The 25,330-nt window shown below is 33.8% G+C and overlaps 2 protein-coding genes and 1 non-coding gene across 3 annotated transcripts; 2 read left to right on the top strand and 1 right to left on the bottom strand.

The window, feature by feature from the left end:
• The first annotated feature begins 5,911 nt into the window (after window positions 1-5,911).
• Window positions 5,912-8,099, top strand: LOC133315078 (uncharacterized). Its single transcript, XM_061516631.1, has 3 exons — window positions 5,912-6,271; window positions 6,980-7,257; window positions 7,466-8,099. The coding sequence occupies exons 1-3, from the start codon at window positions 6,034-6,036 to the stop codon at window positions 7,781-7,783; spliced, it is 834 nt and encodes a 277-aa protein (XP_061372615.1). The 5' UTR covers window positions 5,912-6,033; the 3' UTR covers window positions 7,784-8,099.
• An 882-nt stretch (window positions 8,100-8,981) lies between these two features.
• Window positions 8,982-9,066, top strand: TRNAM-CAU (transfer RNA methionine (anticodon CAU)). Its single transcript is given in 2 exon segments — window positions 8,982-9,019; window positions 9,031-9,066. It is a non-coding gene; the product is annotated as a tRNA-Met (tRNA).
• A 179-nt stretch (window positions 9,067-9,245) lies between these two features.
• Window positions 9,246-12,417, bottom strand: LOC133315095 (filament-like plant protein). Its single transcript, XM_061516658.1, has 6 exons — window positions 12,307-12,417; window positions 11,775-11,894; window positions 11,570-11,693; window positions 10,507-11,209; window positions 9,921-10,470; window positions 9,246-9,632 (listed from the first exon to the last, which is right to left on the bottom strand). Exons 1-6 carry the CDS (start codon window positions 12,415-12,417, stop codon window positions 9,246-9,248), a joined length of 1,995 nt encoding a protein of 664 aa, XP_061372642.1.
• Between the last annotated feature and the right edge of the window lie 12,913 nt (window positions 12,418-25,330).

The raw sequence follows: 25,330 nt of genomic DNA, 5'->3' as shown, positions 1-25,330 counted from the left end.
AGATCTTGAGAGTTGAGAAATATGGCAGAGGTTTTCGACTCTACGATTCTTATGTGATAATATGAACAGCTGGGGGTGAGTTCAGCATGTCAATTTATAGACGGAAAAAACAAACGCAAAAAACTATGGTGACTATAAAGTGGGTAATGATGAATGTTTTAAGATTTTATATAATGTAAAGTAGTTAGTTTATTAAAACTTAATGGTGAATAAAGTTTTATTCATATCATAATTTTTCTTTAAATAACAGTTACTTTATCTCTTTAAAAATGAGATAAACATAACTCATATATATATATATATATATATATATAAAAAAGAAAGATTCGTTTACAAATTTTTTTTAAATTTTTTTACAAATTACACTATGTTTTCTAAAGAGAATATAGTGTAACAAGTGTTTTCCCGGGAAAACATAGTGTAGTTTGTAAACAAAAAAATTCGTAAATGATATATGTATGTCAGGAAGGATCGATGTCCTTACTTTTATTGGATTTAATTACGAGAATGCCACTCTTTTACGCGCTGGTAGTTGCGTAGTTGGAGTTGTCTGCTTGTAGTACAAAGTATATACAGTATACCAAAAACATTTATTGTTGTGTTGTGGTGCCCGCCCCTTGCTTTTGGTTTTCTAGCTGTCATTACTCTTTCCAGCACTAAATATTCTTCCCCTTTTTGCCCTCTCAAGTCTCAGTGCCAACAACCGTATGTTATGTTACGACGTCTTCCTTTTTTCAATATTATCCTTGAGAACGAAGAAAAATAGCTCAACCTTTTAAAAATTATTGCCATTTTTCAATTTTTGAAGGATGAATGAACAAGAAGATGATCGTCATATGGAATGATTGGTCAATGAAATTGGCATATTTGACTCTTCAATCGGAACAGGAAATTTTATATCAACTGTTTCAAAATTAAATGGACAGTACATTCATGCCTCGACAATGACAGATAATAAAAAAAAGGCACACTTTTTTTTTTAAATACATTAAGGGGCGTTTGTTTCGGGACTTCTCTCAAGTTTGATAGAGAAGTGATGCTTGAATTCTGTATCTTCACGTTTGGTTCGGCTGATTGCTGAAATTTCTCCATCTAAGTGAGTGCCTCATCTTTTTAGGATTGCATGTGATTTCTCTCCAAAAACACTATTGAACATTGTTTCTTGGCGGGTCGTATTGTGGGAGAAAATTCGGATAAGTGAAAAAGAGGAATAATGAGTGACTAATTTGCCCCTCACACGTCACCATTTTTTGTCCAAACTGATACATCAGTCATTCATCTTGCATCTCATTTTTTGAGACCGACCGAAGAAGAAAGAGCGAAGACAAGCCACATGCGCTTGTTGGTCAGGTAATGGTAAAGGTTTTGAACGAAATTTTTATTCGTGTTTGTATACGTGAACTGAGACATCACCATGTATTAATCAAAAAAGATTGTTGTTGAAGACGGAAAGCTACAGCTAATTGCTGAGAAGGAGACAGAAGGAACAGTTTACTGCTTGAACTCGTTTAATGGTAAATTGCTTGCTGCTATTAATCAAAAAATTCAGCTGTACAAGTGGGTGCTCCGGGATGATGGTACCCATGAATTACAGTCTGAATGTGGACATCCTGGACACATCCTAGCACTATATATGCAAACAAAAGGAGATTTTATCGTAGTTGGTGATCTGTTGAAGTCAATTTCCTTGTTAATGTATAAGTTAAGCCTCTGAGTTGTCTTTATGCAGAAGTTTATTGTAAAGGTTGCAGTTTCCCTTTTCAAGCTTGTTGAATAAAGGGTTGTTTGAAATAAGGGTTATTGGGTAATTTAACTAAATTTACCCATCAATATTTTAACTTCAACCAAACACACATTCCAAAATTTTATTTAATTTCCCCGGTAAAATTTTATCCAACCAAACAATTTTTTTTTAACTTTCCTACCAAACTCACTTTCCAACCATTTCCCTATCAATTATATTTCCCTAGTATTCAAAAAATTTCTCCTCAACCAAACGCCCCCTAAAGGAACATTCTTGACCAAAAAATGAAAGGTAAGGGAACAATGGTGTAAAGAACATTAACTTTTAAGATTTTTTTTCTTGAACTTCTTTGGTTTCAATTATTTGAAATCTTCAATTATTATACCAAGATTATACTATTTACACAAAAATCTATATTCTCTCATGTGAAAAAAAAATGACATAAGCATGTGAAAAATCATAACCATATAAAGATGGATAAATAATAATACAGAAAGAGAAAAAATATTATAATAGATAGTTACAAAAGCATAACCGTTGATTTACTTTTCTATGGTTATGATTTTTTTACATGACCATGCCATTTTTTTTTCATATGAGAAGATCCTTTTCTTTTACACAATTATATACTGATAAGTGTGCAATGAAAACTATATTATGTACAAGTTTTTTATTATTATTTTGTTTATACAGTTAGGAGGTATTTTGATTCAACTATTCCTAATTATTTATATCTTATATACGATTACAGGCCCAACTAGTGAAAGACCCAATGATTATTACTTCTGGGAGAAGAAAATACAATCATCCCACGTATCTTGATAATCTCGTGACCTTTTTGATCAAATGCTTAGTCAATTGTAGCCACGCGATATCAACCACTTAGAATTCTATTATTCTTTTAATATCCAATGGTTAAAGGACAGGTACGTAGTTATAATTACACCTACAGGATATAGCTTGTGCCCACTAATAAGAATAAACATTGCCACACCAAGGCGGCATAACTAGGTCGCTCATCAATTATATATACAATCGAGATATAATCATTTTCCCATTTAGACTTAACAATTTTAAATATCTCCTGACTTAAGGGTCTGTTTTGCGCGATGTATAAAGCCTGATAATATAAACTTATACTATACATATGACATTTTTAATTATTTGGTTTGACTTTGTATAGTATTAGCTTACACAACATAATCTCTTAATACATCAAAATAATGTATAACTTAATCAGGCCTAAGAGAGTGAGATTAGCCTAATAAGGGATTGATGTATTTAATCGTTGACCAATGCAATTCTCAAAAACTAATATATTAAAATAAAAAATAATTTTTCAATATATTTATTTTTAAAATATTGGAGATTTTTATTTTATAAAAGTTAATATATTTTTTGGTCACACTAATCAATAGATTTTTATAAAAATTAATATCATATAACATATTGGGAAGAATTATATAAATTCTTTATTAAAGAGTGTTTTTTTCAAAAATGTTTATTTGTATCCTATATAGTATTATACTACATTACCAAATACTGGATGATGTTATCTTATACAATACATTATCTTATAAAATATCATGCCAAACATTAGATAGTATTAACATCTAATCAGATCTTATATTATCAGGCTTTATCCTATACTATGCAGCAAACATGCCCCAAGTGTCGAAGTGCCTTGTAAGTAGTTCCCTTAGTCTCCACAATCAATAAGAAAAACTAGAGTCAGACCAATCATCTCGTAACCCATCTTGCAACCCAGACATGCATCTCACAGAAGTTTATCCCGCAAAACTAATCCCAACCAAGATCCAAACATCCAGCAATTCAAGTTTAACCATGTGTGATCCAACCCAATAAATGACCAACTACTTATTGAAAGAGATAGTGTTTTGAGTAAGAGGTAAAGTGACACTAAGATCCGTTAAGGTTTAGAGCACAATTTTTTTTTCTTTAACCCAATAAATGATCGTGATTCAAGGTGATGATTTCATGGGTGGATATGAAGGGATCATCTGCTTTGTTAGGTGGGATAACTCTAGCGGGATGGTAACTCTAATGTTGTTAAAGTGTGATTTGGCTGGAATAGGAGTGGATAAGTATATGCAAGACACTTTGATATTCGAATTAGTATTTGATTAATGAGTTTAAGTATATTAGAAGAAGATGATCATACTTAAACTTTGAGCTTTTTTTTTCATAATATCGATATGACATGTTTATTGCCTTATTATGTCACCTTATTAATTTATCTTGCTTGTGAGATACTTCTTAATGAGCTAATGATATATAGACTTATCTGAAATATCGTGCTTGTCCTTTAGTCATGAGCTATTGAGGAGGCCTATGAGTTCTATACTCTTACAATCTTAGTTATTTATGTCTGGATTGCATTTATATGTTATAAATGCATTTTGTTATTGACTAAGTCTTTACCTTTGAGCTTTTGAATTGCTATTGCACTAAACCTTCCATGTCGTTTAATATAGGTCCAAATCAATTCATCAAACATTTTTCAATAAAATTATTATGGAATATATTTTTCTCCTGTTCGAAAATTCTTTGTCTCTTTGTTTTTTTTTTAAATAAAAACAATGGGCCCATAGTTATTATTTATGCCACATGAGAGAACAAGTTTGGAGACTTATATTTCCTAATTATTATATGCGTATGCAACTTTCTAAATAAAAAATTGATTTGACGTAACATTAAACAATTTTATTTTGCCATTGACATTATGCATTGAAGTTTTTTTTTTTTTATATATATATAATACTTTTTTAAATTATATTATCCAAAAGAATTTGTGTTAACGACTTTACTCTTATGCAAATATTTTATACCATTTTTAGTCAAATGTTATTAAGAATTTTCATACCAAATTGCAATGGGCATGTATGAATCTTTATTTAGCTAGACTTGGGCCAAGGCCCCTAGCCATTAGATATTAGTCTTTCATGTTGAGTAATGAAAAGCACTAAAGCGAATGCCCCTTCAAAATGAACCAGACAGTGTTGTGCGTGGTTGATTTGAGGCAATTTCTTCGTTTGCGACAGTAACATGATTTCCCCTAAATTACGGTTAGCAGTTTTGTCCAGACTGTACGGGGTGTTGACATATTGTCCAAGCACAGAATTTGTGTATTAAATAAGTCTCACATTGAGCCGTTCATTAGCTAAAATAAAATTGAGTAGCTGAGAAAAGTTATTCCCAACTTAAAATTCTTCATGAGTCGTGAGAAGTTCACACGGATCATTTCATAAGCGCCAAAACCAAGATGCCTACAGATTGAATTGTTGTTCATCAATCGGTTATTTTCAATCGTTCATGAGACAGACTGCCTCAACTTGTTTTTTAATAAAAGAAAAACTTCACGCATGATATAAACTTTAGAATCTGAAAAAAGGAGAAGAAACCGATGCCTTGGACGCGAATGCCGAATAGGAGTATAATAACGGAAACAAGTAAGACTTTTAATAATGTGACAATATATGATTGAAAAATAATTTAATAAAATTTTGTTATCGTATTTTACAATCCAACATAAAAATTTATTGGTTTTATGACATTTCAGGGAGTCAATGCTCAAATATTTCATTTTTGAATATTCAAAACTTATATTAAGTGGGGTAAGATTCTTTATACCAATTTAATATCAAATCTTAATCGTTAATTTTCGTGAATTTAACTGTTATAATTTATTAGGTTACATTTATCAATTAATTATAAATTTTTAATAAATTATAATTTATAATCATTTACTTTACGAAAATCAATTATTAAAATTTGATGTCAAACTTTTTAATTTGACACTAATAATTTAATTTCTCGGTGTAAATTATAAATAAAAATGCTCAAATTATAAATCTATTGTTGTTATTTATTTATTTTTCATACTTCTATTTTAATTTTTTGTCGTTTTTATAAATATTGTTAATTTTTTTTCTATTTTTTCATATAAGTATATTCTTTTATTCTGAGAAGAGTATAATAGGTCGATTAATTAAATTTTTTATAAACACATGTTAAAAATAGATTTGGATAAAAAAAAATTATAAGAAATAAGTAATAACAAAATAGAAGTAATTTTTTTTGAACTTTGCCTTTTCAAAAAAAATATGAATGGGTAAAAGAAAAACATCACTGTAAACATGTACGTCACCTTTATCCCCAAATTCGTTGGAAGTTGGGGGTTTGCAGTGAATGACTCATGTAATCGGTAAAAGAAGAAAAAGGAAAAGAAACGAATGGCTTGGAATCGTATTGGGGTATAATCAGGTGAGATGGGTGGTGAAAAGCGGAACAAGGTTGAGGGATTTTTCTTAGGCACTTTGATTCTGTGGTTAGGTTCTGTTGTGTTCCAGATTGGGTTCAACAAACGCACCGAGCTTCTCTATGTCATCGCCGGTTCCTTCTTCTATCAGATTTCTAACTGTTTTATCCGATTCTTCTTCTCCACAGACCCTCTCTTCGTTAACACCTCCGTTTCTCTTCTCCACTCTACAATCACCTCCGCTTCAGGTTCTCTTTTCTCCTTTTCTTTCACTTCATTTCTCTAATAGCGTGCACTAATCGTTTAAAATAATTTTTATTTTAATTATTATTATTATTTTATTTCTAGTAATCGTTTTACTATATCATTACCTATGACCGATGTGGCAAGGTCTTATGTATATTAGATGAAATTAAAAAATAATAAATAAAATAATATTATATGAACTATAGCTGAGTGATAGCAACTTCAGTAATTTAAGCCTGTGTTTGAATTTAAACCTAGTTCTTTATATTGAATTTTATGCCTCACCTTGTTGTGGTTGATGGCCAAAATGGTCAGTTCAGCCTCTTTCTCTTGTTAGTTAGTGGAGAAGAAAAACCACTCCCAGTTATTAGGGTGCGTGGTGCGGAGGAAATCCTTATAGGCAGTCTTATCTTTGTATAATTGTAAATAGACTGTTTCCTGGATTGGAATGACCTTTCAGTTATGAAAGAACAATTTTACCACTGCACCGGTTCACCTAATTTTGAAGCTATCATTCTCTCTAATTGCGATAAGTGGTGCTAGTACAGAACCAGTGCTGTCAAGGAATCATGCTTGGATAATCTCCTTTAATCAAGCAGTTTAGAAGTCTTGTTTTGTACTGGACTATGAATTTCTAAAATCCTGTCATTTTTAATATTTTTCTTGTTTTATCTTGTCATTGGAGTCTTGCTATTGTCTGTCTCTTGCAGTGATCTTCGTCTTGTTCAGACAGTGGTTAAGTAATGGGTCGAGTGGAATGTTTGATCACTCACAGTTGGTTGAAGGTACTTGGCCATGGGCATTTCAAGCACTGTGCTTTTCATGTGGTTACTTTGCATATGATCAGTGGGATATGCTTCATTACGGCTTATATAATGGTTGGATCCCTTCTATCCTTGTGCATCATCTGGTTCTCCTTATTTGCTTCACTCTTGCCTTGTATCGAAATGTCACCATCAACTACCTTATTCTCACTCTTATCTGTGAGGTAAGTGTCACTTACTTTGAAAGTGTTCCTTTTTGTGTGTATGTGTTCCATCTAATAACGTTTTTGCTTAAGCAAACTAGAATTTTGGCACTATGGTTCCCCACACCTTTTTCTAATGTGTATTTGTGTGTTTGTGTTGTTAAGCCGTATTGCATAATGACTAGCAGTTATTATTTATACTAAGGAGGACTTTTCTGTGATTGTACAGCTGCATTCCATCTTTCTGCATGTGAGAAAAGTGAGACGAATGGCCGGTTTTCGCAATGCAAAGGGCATTATTGTTAAGTTGGAATGGTTTCTTAATTGGGTCACCTTCTTTGTGGCAAGGTGTGCATCTCACATTCTCATCACAGCCAAGCTCATCAGGGATGCTGACAAATTTGGAAAGGGTATTGAGCTACCACTGGCTCTGGTTGGCATGGCTGGGATGAATTTGCTGAACATTGGTCTTGGCATTGATCTCTTCAAAGCTTTTAAGAGAGAGAGGAAGCCCCAGCAGGCTAATCCTCATCAACATCGTGAATGATAGAAGAGAATAGCATAATAATACTCTGTAGTTATCGTCTTTATTGTACTACCACAAAGTTGTCCCTCCCCCTTCACCAAAAAAAAAAAAAAAAAAGACTCAAAATGCATGGGGAATGATGTGTATTTGGTCCGGTTTCTTGTTTTTTAAAAATACAACACAGATTATTTATAATCTCCGCTCCCCCAATTATTTTAAAGCATCAAGAGCAAGCATGTAACAGATTAATTTAGTCATTTTCCAAGTTCTCCTTGATTATTCCAAACTGAAATGTAATGAGAATTCATTCTTATGTAATAAATAAGGTGTATTTGGATGAGCTTCGAAAAAATGTTTTTTTTATGATATAATTTTTTGAAGTTATTCTTTTTTTTTTTTTTTTTTTTTGATAACAATATTTTTTATTTTTAAGATAAACACTAAAATGCTTTTTTAAGGTTTTAAATTTTTATTTTTGAAAAATTATCTAATTGTTATAATTTTTTTAAAATGTTTTTAATATTATTATTTTTTAAATAAGGGCCCAAATAAATAGGCTATGAGAATTTATTTTCTTGAGATTATCTCAGTTCTGACCTTTTTTTAAATATTTTTTAAAATACAACACAGATTGTTTATAATCTATGATCTCCCAATTAATTTTGCAATATAGTTTTTAAGTTATTTTTAGAAGTTATTATTTTTAATTTATGAAAAAGTACTAAAATAGTTTTATCTTTTTTAGGTTTTTGAATTGTCAAAAAAATTATTTAATTATTATACAATTTATAAAGGCTTTAATATTTTTACAGTAAATGTAGATAAGTTATCTACATTCGCTCCCAAAACGATGTTGTTTTGGGTTGAAAAATTAAAAAATTATAATGAAAAAGACTATTACAATCCTAAAATAAATTATAATTATAAAAATACCTTAATTTTTGCCTCAAAATAATATCGTTTTGGGCTCAATATAGATAAGTTATCTACGTTGACTTTAGAAGAATCGAACTCATTTATAAAACATATATTTTGATTAGAAACTTGTTTTTTCTTTTAAAAAAAGCACAAAGAAATGAACTTTTAAGTATTTCGCAGTGGATCCTCTCTATATTATAACGGTGATGTTAAATAACATAGCAGTCTTGACTCTTGGCTCTCTTGGAAACTTTACTCAGACAATAAGTTTTAAAAAGATCGGTGATTTGCCTTTCATTGAGGGGTGGTGGCGCAGTTGGCTAGCGCGTAGGTCTCATAGCTTCCGAGTTATCCTGAGGTCGAGAGTTCGAGCCTCTCTCACCCCAAAATGATGTTTTTAAACGTAGATGGTTCATACATTCGTTGGACACACTAATAAAGGAAAATATAAGTGGCATTGAACTAAAATGCCTTGACAATACTGGTAGATCAGAGATACATATCAAAGATATGAAAAATTTGAGCGTTAGTTCAACACAAACATAGTAAGTTCGCTATTTCCTCACTAAATTTCTAGCGGGATCCCACTCTCAGTTTGAGAGAGAAATTTTGCAAAGCCCTTTTCACTCTTGTCAGAACTGACATGATTTGGCAAATTGATTGATGAAGGTGGTGAGCTTTTTTCGTTTTTGTTTAAGGGTGGAACAGAGCTCCCATCAGCCGACCTTGAAGAACTGGAATCACTTTTAGGTGAAAATGTGTCAGTTGAATGCAACTTCCACATCTCTCCACCTACTCTAGCAATGAGTGATGGACTTGCACAGAACTCTGGAATGCTCACAGTGTCAATCAGAAAATCTTCTAGTGTTGCTAGGGAACTTAATTGATTCCCCAAAGATACTACTGTTTTCTGGCACTCAACAAGCTTTCCTGCAGCTAGTGCTAGGTCCTCCTGGCATAGAAGATGTTACATGCATTAAATGATTTGTGCAGAAAACGTGTAAATTATCCCTAACTGTTAGTTGGAGATGTAAGTTTTTACGAGAAATAGTTGATTGCAAGGTATAAACTATTCATGTATCATTCAAGCCTTAAGCCTAAAAAATTCTTGCGTGATAGAGGAAACATGATAGAGATATAATGTAAAATTGTTGATGTATTTTTGCTTGTCATTTTAAGTTTTGGGAGAATTAGTTCATGAAAGTTAGAACATTTAATACAGATGTCAATGATGATCAACCTGCTTTATCTTCATGTCATTGTATGAGCTAGCTATTGACCCGAGTTTCTCTTCCTGCTTCTTGCTTCCTAGCTCTTCCTCCAATTTCTTACACTTGAATGCAATTTCAACTGTCATAGCCCTTTCCTTATCAACCTCTGCTTCTAATAAGTGAACTTTTGCGGTTATTGATTGAGCCTCGGCCTCCATGCTCATTAGTTCATTTTCTAACATTTGCTTTGATTTGTAGGCCTTTTCTACCTCTCTTTGCAACTCCTCCAATTTCGTTTCTGCCTCCTTCATTTGAAGTTGTGATGCCTCAATGCACTTCTCACTTTTCATCAAAGCTATCTCCAGTTCAGCTTTCTCTGATTTAGCCTTATCTAACTTCTCTTTTAATTCGTCCATTTGCTGATTCATAATGTCAAAGTCATCTCTGAGGGTTCTGTCTGCACTAATGCATTCGTTGACAAAACTTGAGTCATGGATAAAGCTTCCATTTTTAGTCTCGGGCAATGCAGCAAGTCGTTCCATTTCAAGAAAATCATCCATGAGATCAATTTTAACAGAACTGGATGGAATTTGTCTACATTTTTCATTCTTGAACTGATCAAGCTCAGCAATTAGTGCAGATGCCCATGAGTCAGAACAACTTGGTTCACACTTGTCTGGTTCTGAGTCACTCTTCCTGCGGCTATCAATATCCACTGCAGTAAGCTTCTCTCCACTGTCTGATTGACTATCAGTGAGAGATTCAACACAAAATGAGGACGATGTAATGGATTTATTATCATTAAGTAAGGAAGCTCTACAAGCCATGCTTTTCAATCTCCTGCACTCAGCCTCAAGCTTGGCTACTTTGTTGATGCTTTTCAAATGTTGCTTACTGGCCGTCTCAGCTGCTTGGGTGCTTAAATCTCTCTCTATTGTCCTGATTTCCAACTCTTCTGATTGAGCTTGGAGCTCATGCTTGAGAACCATGTTCTCTTTCTCCAAATATTGGACCTTATGGTAAATATCAAAATCAATTGATAAAGGAGATCTATTATTAGAAGCATCTAATTTGCTCTGGAGTTCAATGAGCTGATTCTCAAGTTTAATTTTGGCTGATTCCAACTCGTGCGTTTTCTTTAGCACAACATCATGAATATTTAGCTCTTGCTCTTCTCTGGTTTGTCTTAGCTGCTTAACACACTCCTTAAGTGCACCGTCTAGATGGGTCACTCGATCTTCCAGTGCTGAATTTCTGAGAGACAGTGCCTCAAGTTGCTTCTTTAAACGTGCCACTTCATTTTCAGCCTTTTCCCAGCCTAAAAGTTATGGAAATGGTCCAATCAAGAGAAAATCTAAAAGTGGAAGAAAGTGAAAAATATATACTCAAGAATCATACAAGGTGGCAACTATTATGCAAGGGTCAGTGTGTAATCCTTCAGATAGATCACTTATAAGCCGCTGAACATATATACTAATGACATAACTCATGCAATTTCTCTAAAAATTTATATAAAAACTCACCAAACACTCCTTTCGTTGATGACAACATTAACCAAGCATATTCAAGGAAGAGTGAAGAGGTGATCAACCAATAGAGTATAACCCGTGGTTATTGCAAAATATGTACGAAGCAATAATGGAAAATATGTATTGATCATTGAAAACATAATATGTACCTGCAATGGCTTCTTCAGCGACTTTGGCATGTTGCTTAACCAAGTCTTCTTTGGCACTGACATTCACAAGCGCTGCAGATAGCTTTTCTGACATATTCCTCAATCCATCAGTTACATCTCCATCCTTTATTATATTATCTTTTGCTCCATTTGCATCTTCATCCAATAAACCATCATTTACATTGTCTGTTGTATGTGAGGTGACTTCGGGTGATTGTGCATTGATAAATGACATATCGTTAACATCTTCAGCAATTGCCACAGCTTTCGAGGTGAGATCAGGTAACTGATTGTGTCCAATAGGAGATTCATTCAATGCCTCATGCTGCAGAGACAAGAAAAACTAGACTTATCATAAACTAAAAGATGAAACTACCAGGATAACAAATCAACTTCCATGACAAGAACGGCTAATAATATATGGTATTTATCCTTGAATTAAACTAATGCTGCCCGTGCAAATGAGAACCCTCATCCAAGTCTAGATCTCCTCCTCACAAGAAACAAAAAATAAAAAAAATATGCAAATCCTAGGGAGAAATATCTGTGGAACCTGGTTCTATTGGATGAACTCATATAATTCATGAAACTCGTTCAGTCTTGTAGCTCTTATATTTCAGGAAATTTATTCATGTTACAAGAATAACAATGTAGCTCTTATCTTTCAGGAAATGTGCCAGGATTCTAGAGGTGTTACTTTTTGTTTCAGTTTGCTATCATGACATTGGACAGCTTACCTGTTCATCAGAGTGCCTCTCAGAATGAGACGATGCAGACTCTGAACTTTCAGTTTCACCAGGGCTCTTCTCAGAAGATTTCCGCTTCCATAACCATCTTTTTTTCTCCATCATCAGGTCTAATAACCTCACATCAACTTCAAAAGCTCAGGGAGTTCATCTGCAGACATTACCTAATTGTTCAGGCCATAGGTAATGAAACAGTAACTGTTAATCAATGTAAAATATGCGTGACTCATTTCAGCGATAGAACACAAAATGTCCCCAACATTCCCAAAAATCTAAAAAAGGAAGAAAAAAGTTACTTCTTATATAGCAAAACTACATATCTCTATGAACTTCTTCTAAACAGAAAAGAAAAATGCAGAGAAAAAAAAAAGGATCGAATACCTTTGACTTGGTAAACAACCTACTGAATAACTGGAAGCGAATAAATGAAGAAAAATTGGAAGCAATGAATGAGTTCAGAGTATAGACTCAAAGTTTAAGACTATAAAATGAAAAGCAAACAAAGGTAGAAAATGACAATAATAAAACAAAACATAAATAGTAGTAATAAAAAGACCCGGCAAAAAATCTGTAGAGTGCCAGTTAGCATCCACATTAACATAACTACTGACAAATAAAACAAGTGGCAGGTTATGGAGGTTTCTATTTCTTGTATTTTTTGTTGCCTTTTTTTCTTTTCTTTTTTCAAATATAAAAATAGATGGCCATGTGACTGTACATGTTGAGTTGTGGAATTCAAGGGTCAAGGGTCTTGTGTGCTAATGAGTAATGACCACGATCACTTTTTTCAGCTTTTTGAGAAAAAAATTAATTTTGAATCTTATTTGATAGTTTGAAAATGAGCTTCTCTTTATTCCCGCCATGGATGGGGACATTGTATGCGCCACGCATAAATGCCGGTCACCGTCCAGTTTCATTTGTCTATATTCTAAAATCAACATGCTCTGCATTATTTCATTTAACCTAGTTATTCTTTTTTTAAACATATCATAATTTATTCTAGTTTCAAAATTATTTACCAATCTATCATGATCAGAGTTTATTATCATTTATTATGTGAAACTCATAAACATAGTATGTGTCAATTATATAATAATACGTGTCATATTTGTGGGATTCATATGGTCAAAAATAATTAATTTTTCTACTCAAAATAGAGTATATTCGTAAATAATTTTAAAAATAATATAGATTAATAAATAATGTTTAAAATTAAGATAAATTAATTGAGAGATATGAATAAAACACAAGTTTACGTGATAAATTTTATGGGTTCATGCGCAAAGGACGCAAAGTCTTTTGCAAGTAATCCAGTCAATGTTCAAGAAAAAAAAAAAAAGCGTTGATGTTTGTTATTTAAAAAAATATAAAATTGTGTCATTTTAAATAAAATAAAAATACAAGCAATAAAAATAATAGGGGAATAAAGTGAATATTTTTAAATTAAATTTAAAAATATATTAATTTGTGTCTTTCTTTTATTTAAAATGATACAACTCTATATAATATAAAAGAACAAATATTTTCCGCAAAGAAAAAAAGGAAAAAGAAAAAAAAAAGGTATCTAAGGCAAATAAAAAAAAGCATATACAATTTTCTGTTCACATTTTTGTATGTAATTTTCTCTGTATATCGTGATATTGTTAAAGAGTTTGTTTTTTCTAAAGTTACTTTAGATAACTTTATCTAATGTTCATCGAAACGATGTCGTTTTGGGACGGAAATCATGGTATTTTTGTAATTTTAATTTATTTCAGGGTTATAATAGTCTTTATCATTCTAATTTTTAATTTTTCAACCTCAAAACAACATCGTTTTGATGAACATTAGACAAAATTATCTAAAGTAACATCGGAAACTTTTTTCCCATTGTTAAAAGTTCCAGATACGTTCAGCAACTACCGTCCATTTCCTTTATTTTTTACTGTATTGTAAGAAGGTCTTGTTACGACATAGTTTCTTTCTGCCTTGTTTCCTTGCTTTCATGTCCTTTATTTTCAAGCTCCTTTGCAAAAATTTACATTGATAGCAACCACATTTTCCCTTAAATTTTTTTTTCAGATGATCATTCATAAGTTTACGTTAATAGTAATCTCTCTCCTTTTTTATTATTCTTAACTTTTCGGTTTTGTAAATTTGAATTTTTTTTTTTCTTATTTCCAAGAATGGATCGCACTTGGACATGAAAAATAAAATAATTAAAAAGAAGTTTGCACTGTTACATGTTGGTTGTGGGCCAACATATTACCTTGAAAAGGCATAAACTTATAATGCTTTTGTAATTTTTTTTAAAGTCCCTAATTTTTCCCTTCACTGCAGCAATTATTTATAATTATATCTTATTAGTAAAATATAATAATAATATTAAAATTATATTTTTTTCTCTCCATCATGTTAGTTAGCTGACGGTCTACTGAGGAAAGAGAAAAAAATAGCTTTTAAAATTATAATTATATCTTATTGATAAGATATAATTATAATTGGTTGCTGCAAATTTTTATTTTTTTGGGAAAGTATATTTCTCTTTTTTTCTCGGAACTTTCTCTTTTCATATTCTTTTTATTAATTCTCTGCTAAGGTTTAGGAGAGACTCTACTATTCTTTTTTTTCTTTTTTTTCTTTTTTTTTGATAGACGAGAGACTCTACTATTCAAGTAGTGTCTAAGGAAACTTTGTTAAAAAACTTAAACAGAGGAAGAGAAAGAAAAATAAAAAACAAATTACATTAAATGCTTGTATGACAGTTTTTTTTTAAGCTTCTCATTTTTTTTGGGTATCCTAGCTTCTCATTTTCTTATAAGCAGAATCTATATCGAATAAGCTTACCAAAAAAAAAAATCTATATCGAATAAGTTTTTATAAAAGCTCTCATAATAAATAAAAAATTATAATGAAAAAAAAAGTAAAAAGTTCCCAGCAGAATTTTTTTTTTAAGTTGTATCAGCTTATTTTTAATTTGAGTTTTAAAATAAATTTTAAGTTAAAAATTTAATATAACCATCAAACAGTTTTTAATTTTATTTTTAATTTTTTTAATTTTAACTTAAAAATAATTTTAGCTTAAAAAAAAGTACCAACTAGACTAGTGTTGAACTCTTATTAAAAACTAGCGAGCTTTTCAAAAAATAAAGAAATAAATAAAATAAAACCCAGCGAGCAAACTTGTAAACCAAATAAATTATGGGGAAAACACTTCTCCTATTGTTGCTGCAGAAGTGTTCTTCTTCTGTCGGTCAGTTCGATTTCCGCAACAAAATTTGTTTCTTTTTTATTTTTTTAATTATTGATGGGGCCCACCATTTCTGTGTCACTGGCCGAAGAGGAACTCATGTTGTCACTGCAGAAGTTTAAAGCCCATAAAATATACTGATTTAACGGATTCATAAAATTTTGTTTCTTAATAGGTAACCCCCATGGTTTTTTTTCCGTATTAGTATGACCTATGAAGCACCGACACTTCAAAATTCTTGACATGTCATGTCCGACACTCACTGACACTCTGACACTTCCTGACACTTTAATACTCGGTGCAAAGATTCAAAAGTTATGTTGTGTTGCATTTTGAGTTCAAATTATTAGATTCGTTAGATTACGGTTACTATTTTATTGAGTTTAATATAAACATTTGAGATATCTTATGTTTCTTTGAAAAATTGATGAGTATTATAAGTTTAGCTTTTTTTTTATTAAATTATTGAATATTAAATATAATATACACTACATAAACTAAAAATATTATATAATATCAAAACGTGTCTTAACATGTCAAAATTTAATATCAAATCAACATGTCAGAGTGTCGTGTCGTATCCCGTGTGTCAGTGTTCGTGCAATATAGACTATGACTCCATTTATGTGTTTAACTTTATATGAATTATATCTCGGAACAAAGAAATAAGTTTACCCACTAAATAGTACCCATTGCCTATTTCCATGTTGATTTGATAGAACTAATGGCATTGAGCTTTTATAAAAGTATATATACTTTCATGCGATTCGTTTTTTCTTCTATTTTTTTTTTCGTTAATTCGCTTGCCTTTTAAGTTTCAACTAAGGTCTAAGGAAGCTTTGAAGAACGTCAGAAAGCACGTATACCCTCTCCATGGGAACTTTATTGCAAGAGTTATCTGTTTTTTTTCATTATTTATATGAAAATAATTGTTCCGTGCCTATAATACAGGAGATTATGAGAGTTTATCTATTATAAGATAAATTCTTCTATAAATAAAGAATTGAATCTTAAGATAATGCCTCTGAAACTTAAGACAAAATTTCTTAGTTATTGTGAAATGGAAATCATATAATTGTTCAACTTTGTCGTTGGATGAGTTAAGACTTGCTTAATTACAAAATCAGCAATTACGTGTAGTTGAAACCCAAATATGGCTCATATATATTCTAAGATTGAGAATTTATTCATTTGCCCGTAGTGGGACATATTATAGCAATTAGAGGTGACAAAGTGGGCGGCCCGTTCTGCCCCGTCATCAATTTGTCAAAAAATGAGTCTTGTCCCGTCCCGCTTTTGAAAGTGAGCTAAAAAACTCAGCCCGCCCCGCCCCATTTGGCGGGTTGGGCGGGTTGACTTGTCAGCCCGAGTCTATTTTACATTGACCCGTCTCGGTCCGTTTATGCCCGCCATCAACCTGCCAAAAGATGAGCCCGCCCCGCTCCGTCCCGTTTTTGAGATGGGTTGAAAAACTCAGCCCGTCTCCTATTTGGCGGTTGGATGAATTGGCCCGCCGAGCCGAGCCCATTTTGCCGGCTCTAATAGCAATGGTATATGAAGCATACAGTTGCAATGGTGATAAACTGATGATCATGCTAACCCGTGCCCGTGACTTACAGTATGGTCAGATGTCAGAAATTGTATCTCGCTTCGTCGCTTTTGTTGTAAGTGTTCCGCCATATTGGTCCGTAAATTGGCGTCTAACTCAAATAGTGATATCTAGATGACTCTCTACTACCACAACTTTTTTTAATAGTGTTGTACATTAAAAAGATCCACAAATTAAAGGCCGTGCGTGACCCATTTGTGTACGAGTGGAGGCTAGCTGGAGAGTTTCCTCTGTGGGTTTGTTCACAATCATATCATACGAAATAAAATTATATATTACACGTATATAAAAATGTATAAGATCAATATAAAGTCATATGAAAAGAAAAAAATAGACTTATATACTTTAATATGTATGTAGAAAATAAAAACTATCTCTTACAACATGAAAAACATTAAACCATTTATTTATACACGAAAACAATACTAGACATAAAAAGTTACAATTATGTTTTTTTTTTTAGTACAAATTAACAATTATGTTTTTATATATTTAAATATGTACTGATCTCTTGTGATTGTGAATGTGTTGGGTCCAAATCTAGTAAAAAATGATCAGCTACACATAAAAAGAATAGTAACTATTGTGTTTAAGAATAAACAGTAGCGTTTCTTACAAAAAGCAGTACCGTAAGTTAAGGGTATCAGTCCCGCTGGTTCCTCGATTACCATAAGAAAAATAAAGACGATGAATAAAAAAAGGGATGCATTAAGGCATATCTATCTATGACTGCTTTATTTTCCTCAGGTTAGGGATCTTGCTCAGTGCCACCCTCTAGCAGTTTCGATCATGCTTCTAATCTTCTAAACCATGTGAATTTCTGATGTTAATTTTATTTTTTATTTTTTCACTTCAGCTTGCTTCGTAGATCCACTCTAAGTCGCAGTCTTCAACTTCAACGAATTGCTTTTATTTCTCGAACATGTAACTTGTGTGTTTTGCCGTAACAGCAACGCAAATGTTGGAGGTAACAGGAATTTAGATTATGAAAAGTCAAATATAAAGCACCGGCAATGCTTCTCAACATAACTTAAAAATAGAACATTGCAAACTCTTCTTGTTGTGCATTTGTATTAGCTTATTCTGTACTAAAAACAGTTTATATTTAAAATAGGTTATTATTATTATTTTAAAAACAAACTAAACATATTAAAATTTAAAAGAAAACAGAATGAGCTACTGAACTTTGATAATTCATAATTGAGAGTTAACTTTCGACAGATAAAAAAAAAAAAAAAAGGACCATAAACTATTCAATACTTGTCGTGACCCATCTTCAGGCCCTAATCAATCAGAGTGAGCATACTACTGGAGCCCAAAGAAGATCAAACTCAAAAATATGAGATATATGGTGAGCGATGAGTGAGAGAGAGAAAGGTGATCATGGGAAGAATCCTGGCAAATCAAGTGAAGAACTTGACATTCTTCAAAGAAGTAATAAGAGGAATAAAGGTGAGGGAGATCAGTTTTCAAATGATGTATCTATGATACCTAGACATTAAGGTTGGATGGAAGATGAGAATAGCCAACGTTCAACCTGGAGGGAAATTCTGATGCGTCATAGTGGAGAAGATGATGAATGGGAAGGAGAGGCGTCTGCCGAGGAAGACTTAGATGGGGAGGAACCTGCTGAGGAAGAGGATGTCAACCATGGAGGAATTAAGATGTGGGAGGAAGATGACGGGCGTACTTATTTTAGTTGCACCAAAAGAGCAAGGAAGAGAATGAGGAAACCTTGGGAGAAAACTCTGATTGTTAAACTCCTTGGGAAGAAAATTGGGGTGGAGTTTATGAAGAAAAAAATAAATGTCTTATGGGCTAGAAAAGGCAAAATCAATGTCACTGATATTGGTAATGACTTTTTCGTAGTCCAGTTTAGTGAGAAGGATGATCTCAATTCTGCGTTGAACGGTGGTCCATGGATTGTTTTGGGTCATTATTTATCGTTGAGGAAGTGGGAACCAACTTTCAGACCTGATAGTGCTGGAATTGCTAAGATTGCTGCTTGGATTCGTCTACCGGATATTCCCATTGAATTCTATGATGAAGCTTTTTTTAGAAGGATTGGAAACTGGTTAGGCAAGATGATCAAGGTAGACAGCAATACAAATGCTCATGTAAGAGGACAGTTTGCAAGAATATGTGTGGAACTGGACCTATCTCAGCCATTAAAGGGTGATTATGTGCTGGAAGGATTTACCAAACAAATTGAGTATGAAGGATTAGGGCTCATTTGTTTTGGTTGTGGGAAATATGGACATAGCACCGAGAATTGTTCAGCTGCTCCAAAGCAACGCAGTTCATCCGATATTCATAATGATGATCAAATTCATCAAGAGGAACCTGGCAACTCAGAATTCCATCGAAGCAAAGGATTGGGACCTTGGATGGTTGTTAACCGTCAACGCAGGAGCCGGCAACCTCCTCAGACGGCCGGTGCAGTCCAGCCAGGCGCTGGTTCAAAAACGTTACAAAGGAATAATGATAAGGGAGTTATGACCAGCGATAATCATGGAGATAATCATGGTGATAAGAGAGTTATGACCAGCGATAATCATGGTAATCATGGTAATAAGGGAGTTATGACCAGCGATAATCATAGAGATAATCATGGTGATAAGGAGGAAATTACGCAATCACGGTTTGCAATCTTAACAGCTGGACCTATTAATGAGGAGGATCATAATCAAATAATTAATTCTGTTACTCCTCATATGGGGGCCACTCAGTTTGAAATTCCTCAGAAAAAATGGACTAAATCCAAAAAGTCCAAAGATACCCCTAGGACTAAATCAACGGTTCCTACCAGAATCAAGAGCAGTTATATGACACATTTCATAAAACTGGTCCTGATATATCAGTTGACAACAGCAGCGACATCCAAAATCCTAAAACCTCAACCATCTCTACGTGCATGGAGGTGGACAGAGTTCACCAGGAAGATATTTCAAGAATGAAGGATGCAAGAACCTTGGAGTCTTGCGTTCAACATAGTTTTTAATGAATTTATTCTTCTGGAACTGTAGGGGAGCAGTGAAACCCCAGTTTCAAAAATCGCTTTTTCTGTTTACTAGGAAATATAAGCCTAGTATTGTAGTGATTCTAGAACCTCGGTGTAGTGGTCAAAAAGCTTCTGACATTATCCGAAAATCTGGGTTTAAGCATGCTTTTGTTCAAGAGGCAGAAGGTTACTCAGGGGGTATTTGGATCCTCTGGAATGATGAGACTGGTCTCGTTGAAATTGTTAATCACACAAAACAGTTTGTTCATTTTAAAGTTCAGAATTTTCATGTTCCTTCCTTTTCTTGCACGGCAGTTTATGCGAGTCCTAGGGAAGAAAATAGAAAGGAGCTATGGGATGATCTGCTAAACATTAGTCTCCATTGTAATGGGCCGTGGTTGGTGGCTGGGGATTTTAATGAAATAGCAAATCGGGATGAGAAGAAAGGTGGCTGTAGAGTTAACTTAAACAGATGTTCCAATTTTGCAAATGTTCTTCATAATTGCAAGCTGCTGGATCTTGGAGGATCAGGTCCTTGGTTTACATGGAAGGGTCCGAAGTTTCTTCATCTTGATCGTGTTTTTAAGAGGCTGGACCGAGCCTGTGCTAATGCAAGTTGGAAGACTACCTTTACTGATGCTGGCGTTAAGGTACTTCCACGGATTTATTCTGATCATAGTCCCATTTTGGTCTACTTGTCTAACTTGGACACAGGTTGGAAAAATCGTCCCTTTCGCTTTGAGATTGCTTGGATGGAGCATTATAACTTTACTCAGTTTCTGGCTAGGAGCTGGAATGTTGTGAAAGACACTAGAACGAATCTGCATGATCTGACTCCAAATTTAAAAAGATGGAACAAGATAGTCTTTGGCAACATTTTCAATAGGAAGACTAACCTATTGCATAGTATTGCAGAAATTCAGAATCATGTTGATTATCATACCAACTTATCTCTCCAATCTAGAGAAAAGGAGGTTAGGAAGGACCTTGATGCGGTTCTCATACAAGAAGAGATCTTATGGTTTCAAAAAGCCAGGGTGAAATGGATAAATGATGGGGATAGAAACACCAAATTCTATCACATTAAAACAGCTACTCGAAGAAGTTCGAATAGGATTCTTGAGTTAAAAAATTCTGATGGGATTTGGGTGAAGGAAGCTAGACAACTTCATCAATTGGTAACAGATTTCTATAGCAACTTGTTTAGTGAGGAAGTCCTTAATCGTGATTGGGTGAAATCAAAGACTACTTGGCCCCTTCTGCACGATGATCTGCTATCTAATCTGACTCGTAATCTTTCGGATGACGAAATTTCAAAAGCTGTTTTTAGTATCAATGGGTCAAAAGCTCCAGGGGAAGATGGTTTTCCAGCTGCCTTTTTTCATAAGAATTGGAGTCTTATTAAGACTAATGTTATTAAGGATGTTAACATGATGTTTCAGAATCCCAATCTGATTCACCTTGTGAACTCGACTCTTCTGGTCCTCATTCCAAAAGTAAAGAGACCTGAAAGTGCTAAGCAGCTCAGACCAATCTCTTTGTGCAATGTCATTTATAAAATCCTCAGTAAAATTCTGGTTAACAGAATGAAGCCCCTAATGGAAGAGATGGTGTCTCCCTTCCAAGCTAGTTTTGTTCCTAAACGACATATCCAGGACAACATCATCATCACCCAAGAGCTGATCCATTCAATGCGTAGAATGAGAGGAAGAAAATGTTTCATGGCAATTAAAATCGACTTGGAAAAGGCTTATGATATGTTAAATTGGGAGTTTGTTCGTAAAATTTTGGATGAAATTCAAATCCCACACTGGTTCACAAATATTATCATGAATTGTATCAACTCTGATAAGGTCTCAGTGCTTTGGAATGGAGCCATTGCAGGTGACTTCCTTCCTTCAAGAGGAGTTCGTCAGGGTGATCCTTTATCTCCCTACATTTTTGTTCTAGCCATGGAAAAATTGTCTCATCTCATTCAAGATGCGGTTGACAATAAGAGATGGAAGCCAATCTCCGTGGGATCAAAAGGTCCTAAGATAGCCCATCTGATGTTTGCTGATGATTTGATGTTGTTTGCAGAAGCTTCTCTAGATCAAATCAAAGTTATAGTGGATTGCTTGGAGACTTTTAGTTCAATGTCTGGCCTAAAGGTTAGTATTCCGAAATCTAGTATTTTTTTCTCGAAAAATACAGATGCTCACATTGCAGATGATATCACAAATGTGTGTGGCTTCAAGCAAACTCACAATATAGGGAGATATCTTGGGTCCATGATGAAACATGGTCGAGTAACCAAAGACCATTATGCTGATGTTGTTGCAAGAATTAGGCACAAGTTATCTGGTTGGAGTAACCAGGTCTTATCTTTTGCCGGTCGAATTACACTTTCCAACTCCGTTATTTCAGCAACTCCTATATTTCAAATGCAACACAGTCTGCTTCCTGTAGCCATTTGTGATGAAATAGAGAAGTTGCAGCGTGCCTTTATTTGGGGTGATAAAAATGGTCAAAGGAGATCTCATCTGGTTGCATGGGATAATATTTGCAAGCCTAAGAGCATGGGTGGCTTAGGGGTGATTAACCTTCGTGTCCAAAATATGGCTTTCTTTCACAAGCTTGCATGGACGATACTTACTTCGCCCGATTCGTTGTGGGTTCGAGTTGTAACAAGTAAATATAAGAGAGGTTTGGATCTTCGGAGGGAAGTAAATCATAAAGCATATGACTCATACTTCTGGAAAAATCTGTGTAGTGTTTGGCCATCTTTTCTTCAAGCAATGCAATGGGAGATTGGAGACGGTAATGATGCATTATTTTGGACAGACAATTGGTTGGGTTTAACTGAGTGTCTTGCCTCTCTGGCTACTCGTACTCCAACTGGTTTGGAGTTGAATCTCCCTGTTAGTGCCTTCGTGAACAGCAATACTGGTCAATGGAACTTTCCCTATATTCGTCAATATCTCAATGATCAAGCTGTTGCAAGGATCCAAGCTGCTCTCATTCCTAGCGCATCGGATGGAAATGACCGCATTATTTGGAGAAATCAAAAGGTTGGCTGCTCTTTAGTTAAAACCGCGTATTATAACATGCTTGGTTTCCCTCTCATGCCGTTGAAAAATTCTTGGACTACCATATGGAAATGGCATGGGCCTCAACGTGTTAAATCTTGTATGTGGATCATAATGCATGGCCGCCTTCTTACTAAAGACCGCACATCTAGATGGAGTGGGGAATCTGGTCATTGTAAAATATGTCCTGGTGAGTTGGAAACAAACCTCCATGTTCTAAGAGATTGTAAGCATGCTAGAAGTGTTTGGAATTCTCTGGTTTCAGCTAATCGGCAAAGCTTATTCTACAGCTTGGATCTTAGAGATTGGGTTGAAAATAATATCTCAAAAGCCTGGAATCAAAGTAATTCAGATGATTGGCGTGATGTCTTTTTTATCTCTTGTTGGTTCATTTGGGGATGGAGGAACAAAAGTGTCCATGATGCTAACTTCAAGCATCCAACCCATGGAACGCACATAATTGCTATGTATATAGAGGAAGTTCGTAACTGCATGGGTAGGAAGGCTATGACTACTACTAGCATTCATCCAACTCGTATGAGTTTATGGAAACCTCCAAGGTTAAATTGGGTGAAGATTAATATTGATGGGGCAGTTGAAAGGAATACTGAGGTGGCTGCTTGTGGTGGGATTATCAGATCTGATGATGGCTCTTGGTTGGGAGGCTTTGAGTATCATATTGGTGCTTGCACTCCTTTAATGGCGGAGCTTTGGGGAACTCTAAAAGGTCTGGAATTGGTTTGGCAACTGGGATTTAAGAAGGTGGAACTAGAAGGAGATGCTTCTGAAGTATTCTCTTTGCTTGCTGATTGCAATGCAGCTTGTCAGCCTCGTATAGTGGCTAAGATACAAGCACTCATCGGTCAGGATTGGGAGGTAACGCTTTCTCATATTCCAAGGGAAGCTAATTCCTGTGCTGATTGGTTAGCCAAGTCTGCTCTTCACAAAGATACTGGATTCTGGAGTCATAGAGTTATGCCGTTTCACCTTGCTCAGTTATTTGATCACGATCTTCAGGGAATCTCCTCTTGTAGGGGTATAGACCCTGGATAGTTATTTTTTTTTTCTGGTTGTTTGTTTGTTTTTGTTTGGGGCTTCGCCCCTTAATGTTATAAAAAAAAAAAAAGTAAATATTGTAGGAAAAATATATATCAGGTGTGCATCACGACAATTATATTTTCTCGCACTAATTTTTTTTTCTGAAAGAAATAATTTATTTTATTTCTGTGTCTAAGAATTTTTTTTTTAAAAAAGTATTTTCAATAACCTAATTTATTTCTATACTCTAATAGAGAGAAAAAATATATTTAATAAATAATATGATTAATAAATAATTATATATAATACTGATAATGGATTATACGATACTTTAACCTGCCACAATTGGCGGGTTATGTTGGGATTTCCAACAAGCTTGGAGCTAGACGCTCAATTTAAGGGTGGATTAAAATAGGTTCAACTTTGAATGGGGTTGGTTGATCCGTCAGGTTAATTCTTTTTTAATATATTAATTGATGATATTTTTCATATTTCTTTTATCCTCATTTAATACTTTTTACCAATGTTGATAAAATCGGATCGATCCGCGAACCGATAAATCGGTCATATAATCAGTCCGGTTGAAGAAATGGACCGGCCATGCATCAGGATCGGTGTGACCTGGCCGATTTTCATGAAAATCGGTGACCCGATCGGTTAATCGGTGACCTGACCCGGTCCAAAAAAAAAAATTCCAAATTTTTTTTCATAAAAAATGGACATATTTGAATATTTTTTTGCTTATTGACTTACATAAGTTATGAACCTACAACACTAATATTATCTCAATTATGCATTATGCAGAAAATTTTGATTTGATTTATAGTTAGAGATGTCGTTTACTGAACTTGAAGTCCCGTATCACGATCGATCATTTTATTTTTGTTTGATCCTTTATTGTATAATAATATGTGATTTTTTATTTTTTATATTAAAATATTGAAATTTTTATTTTTTTAAATATTTGAGTATGTTTATAATTTTTAAATATAAATTATAAAATTACATATAATTATCGGGTCATGCAGTTGAACCAGTGACTCACTGATTGAACCAGTGATCCAATGACC

This window comes from Gastrolobium bilobum, unplaced genomic scaffold (assembly GCF_033153095.1).
Source record: "Gastrolobium bilobum isolate Gb01-03AN ecotype WA unplaced genomic scaffold, APGP_CSIRO_Gbil_v1 utg3760, whole genome shotgun sequence".
In the NCBI taxonomy this organism is placed as follows: domain Eukaryota; kingdom Viridiplantae; phylum Streptophyta; class Magnoliopsida; order Fabales; family Fabaceae; genus Gastrolobium; species Gastrolobium bilobum.
Note: the sequence above shows the minus strand (reverse complement) of the source record. Positions and strands in the feature narration are given on the sequence as shown.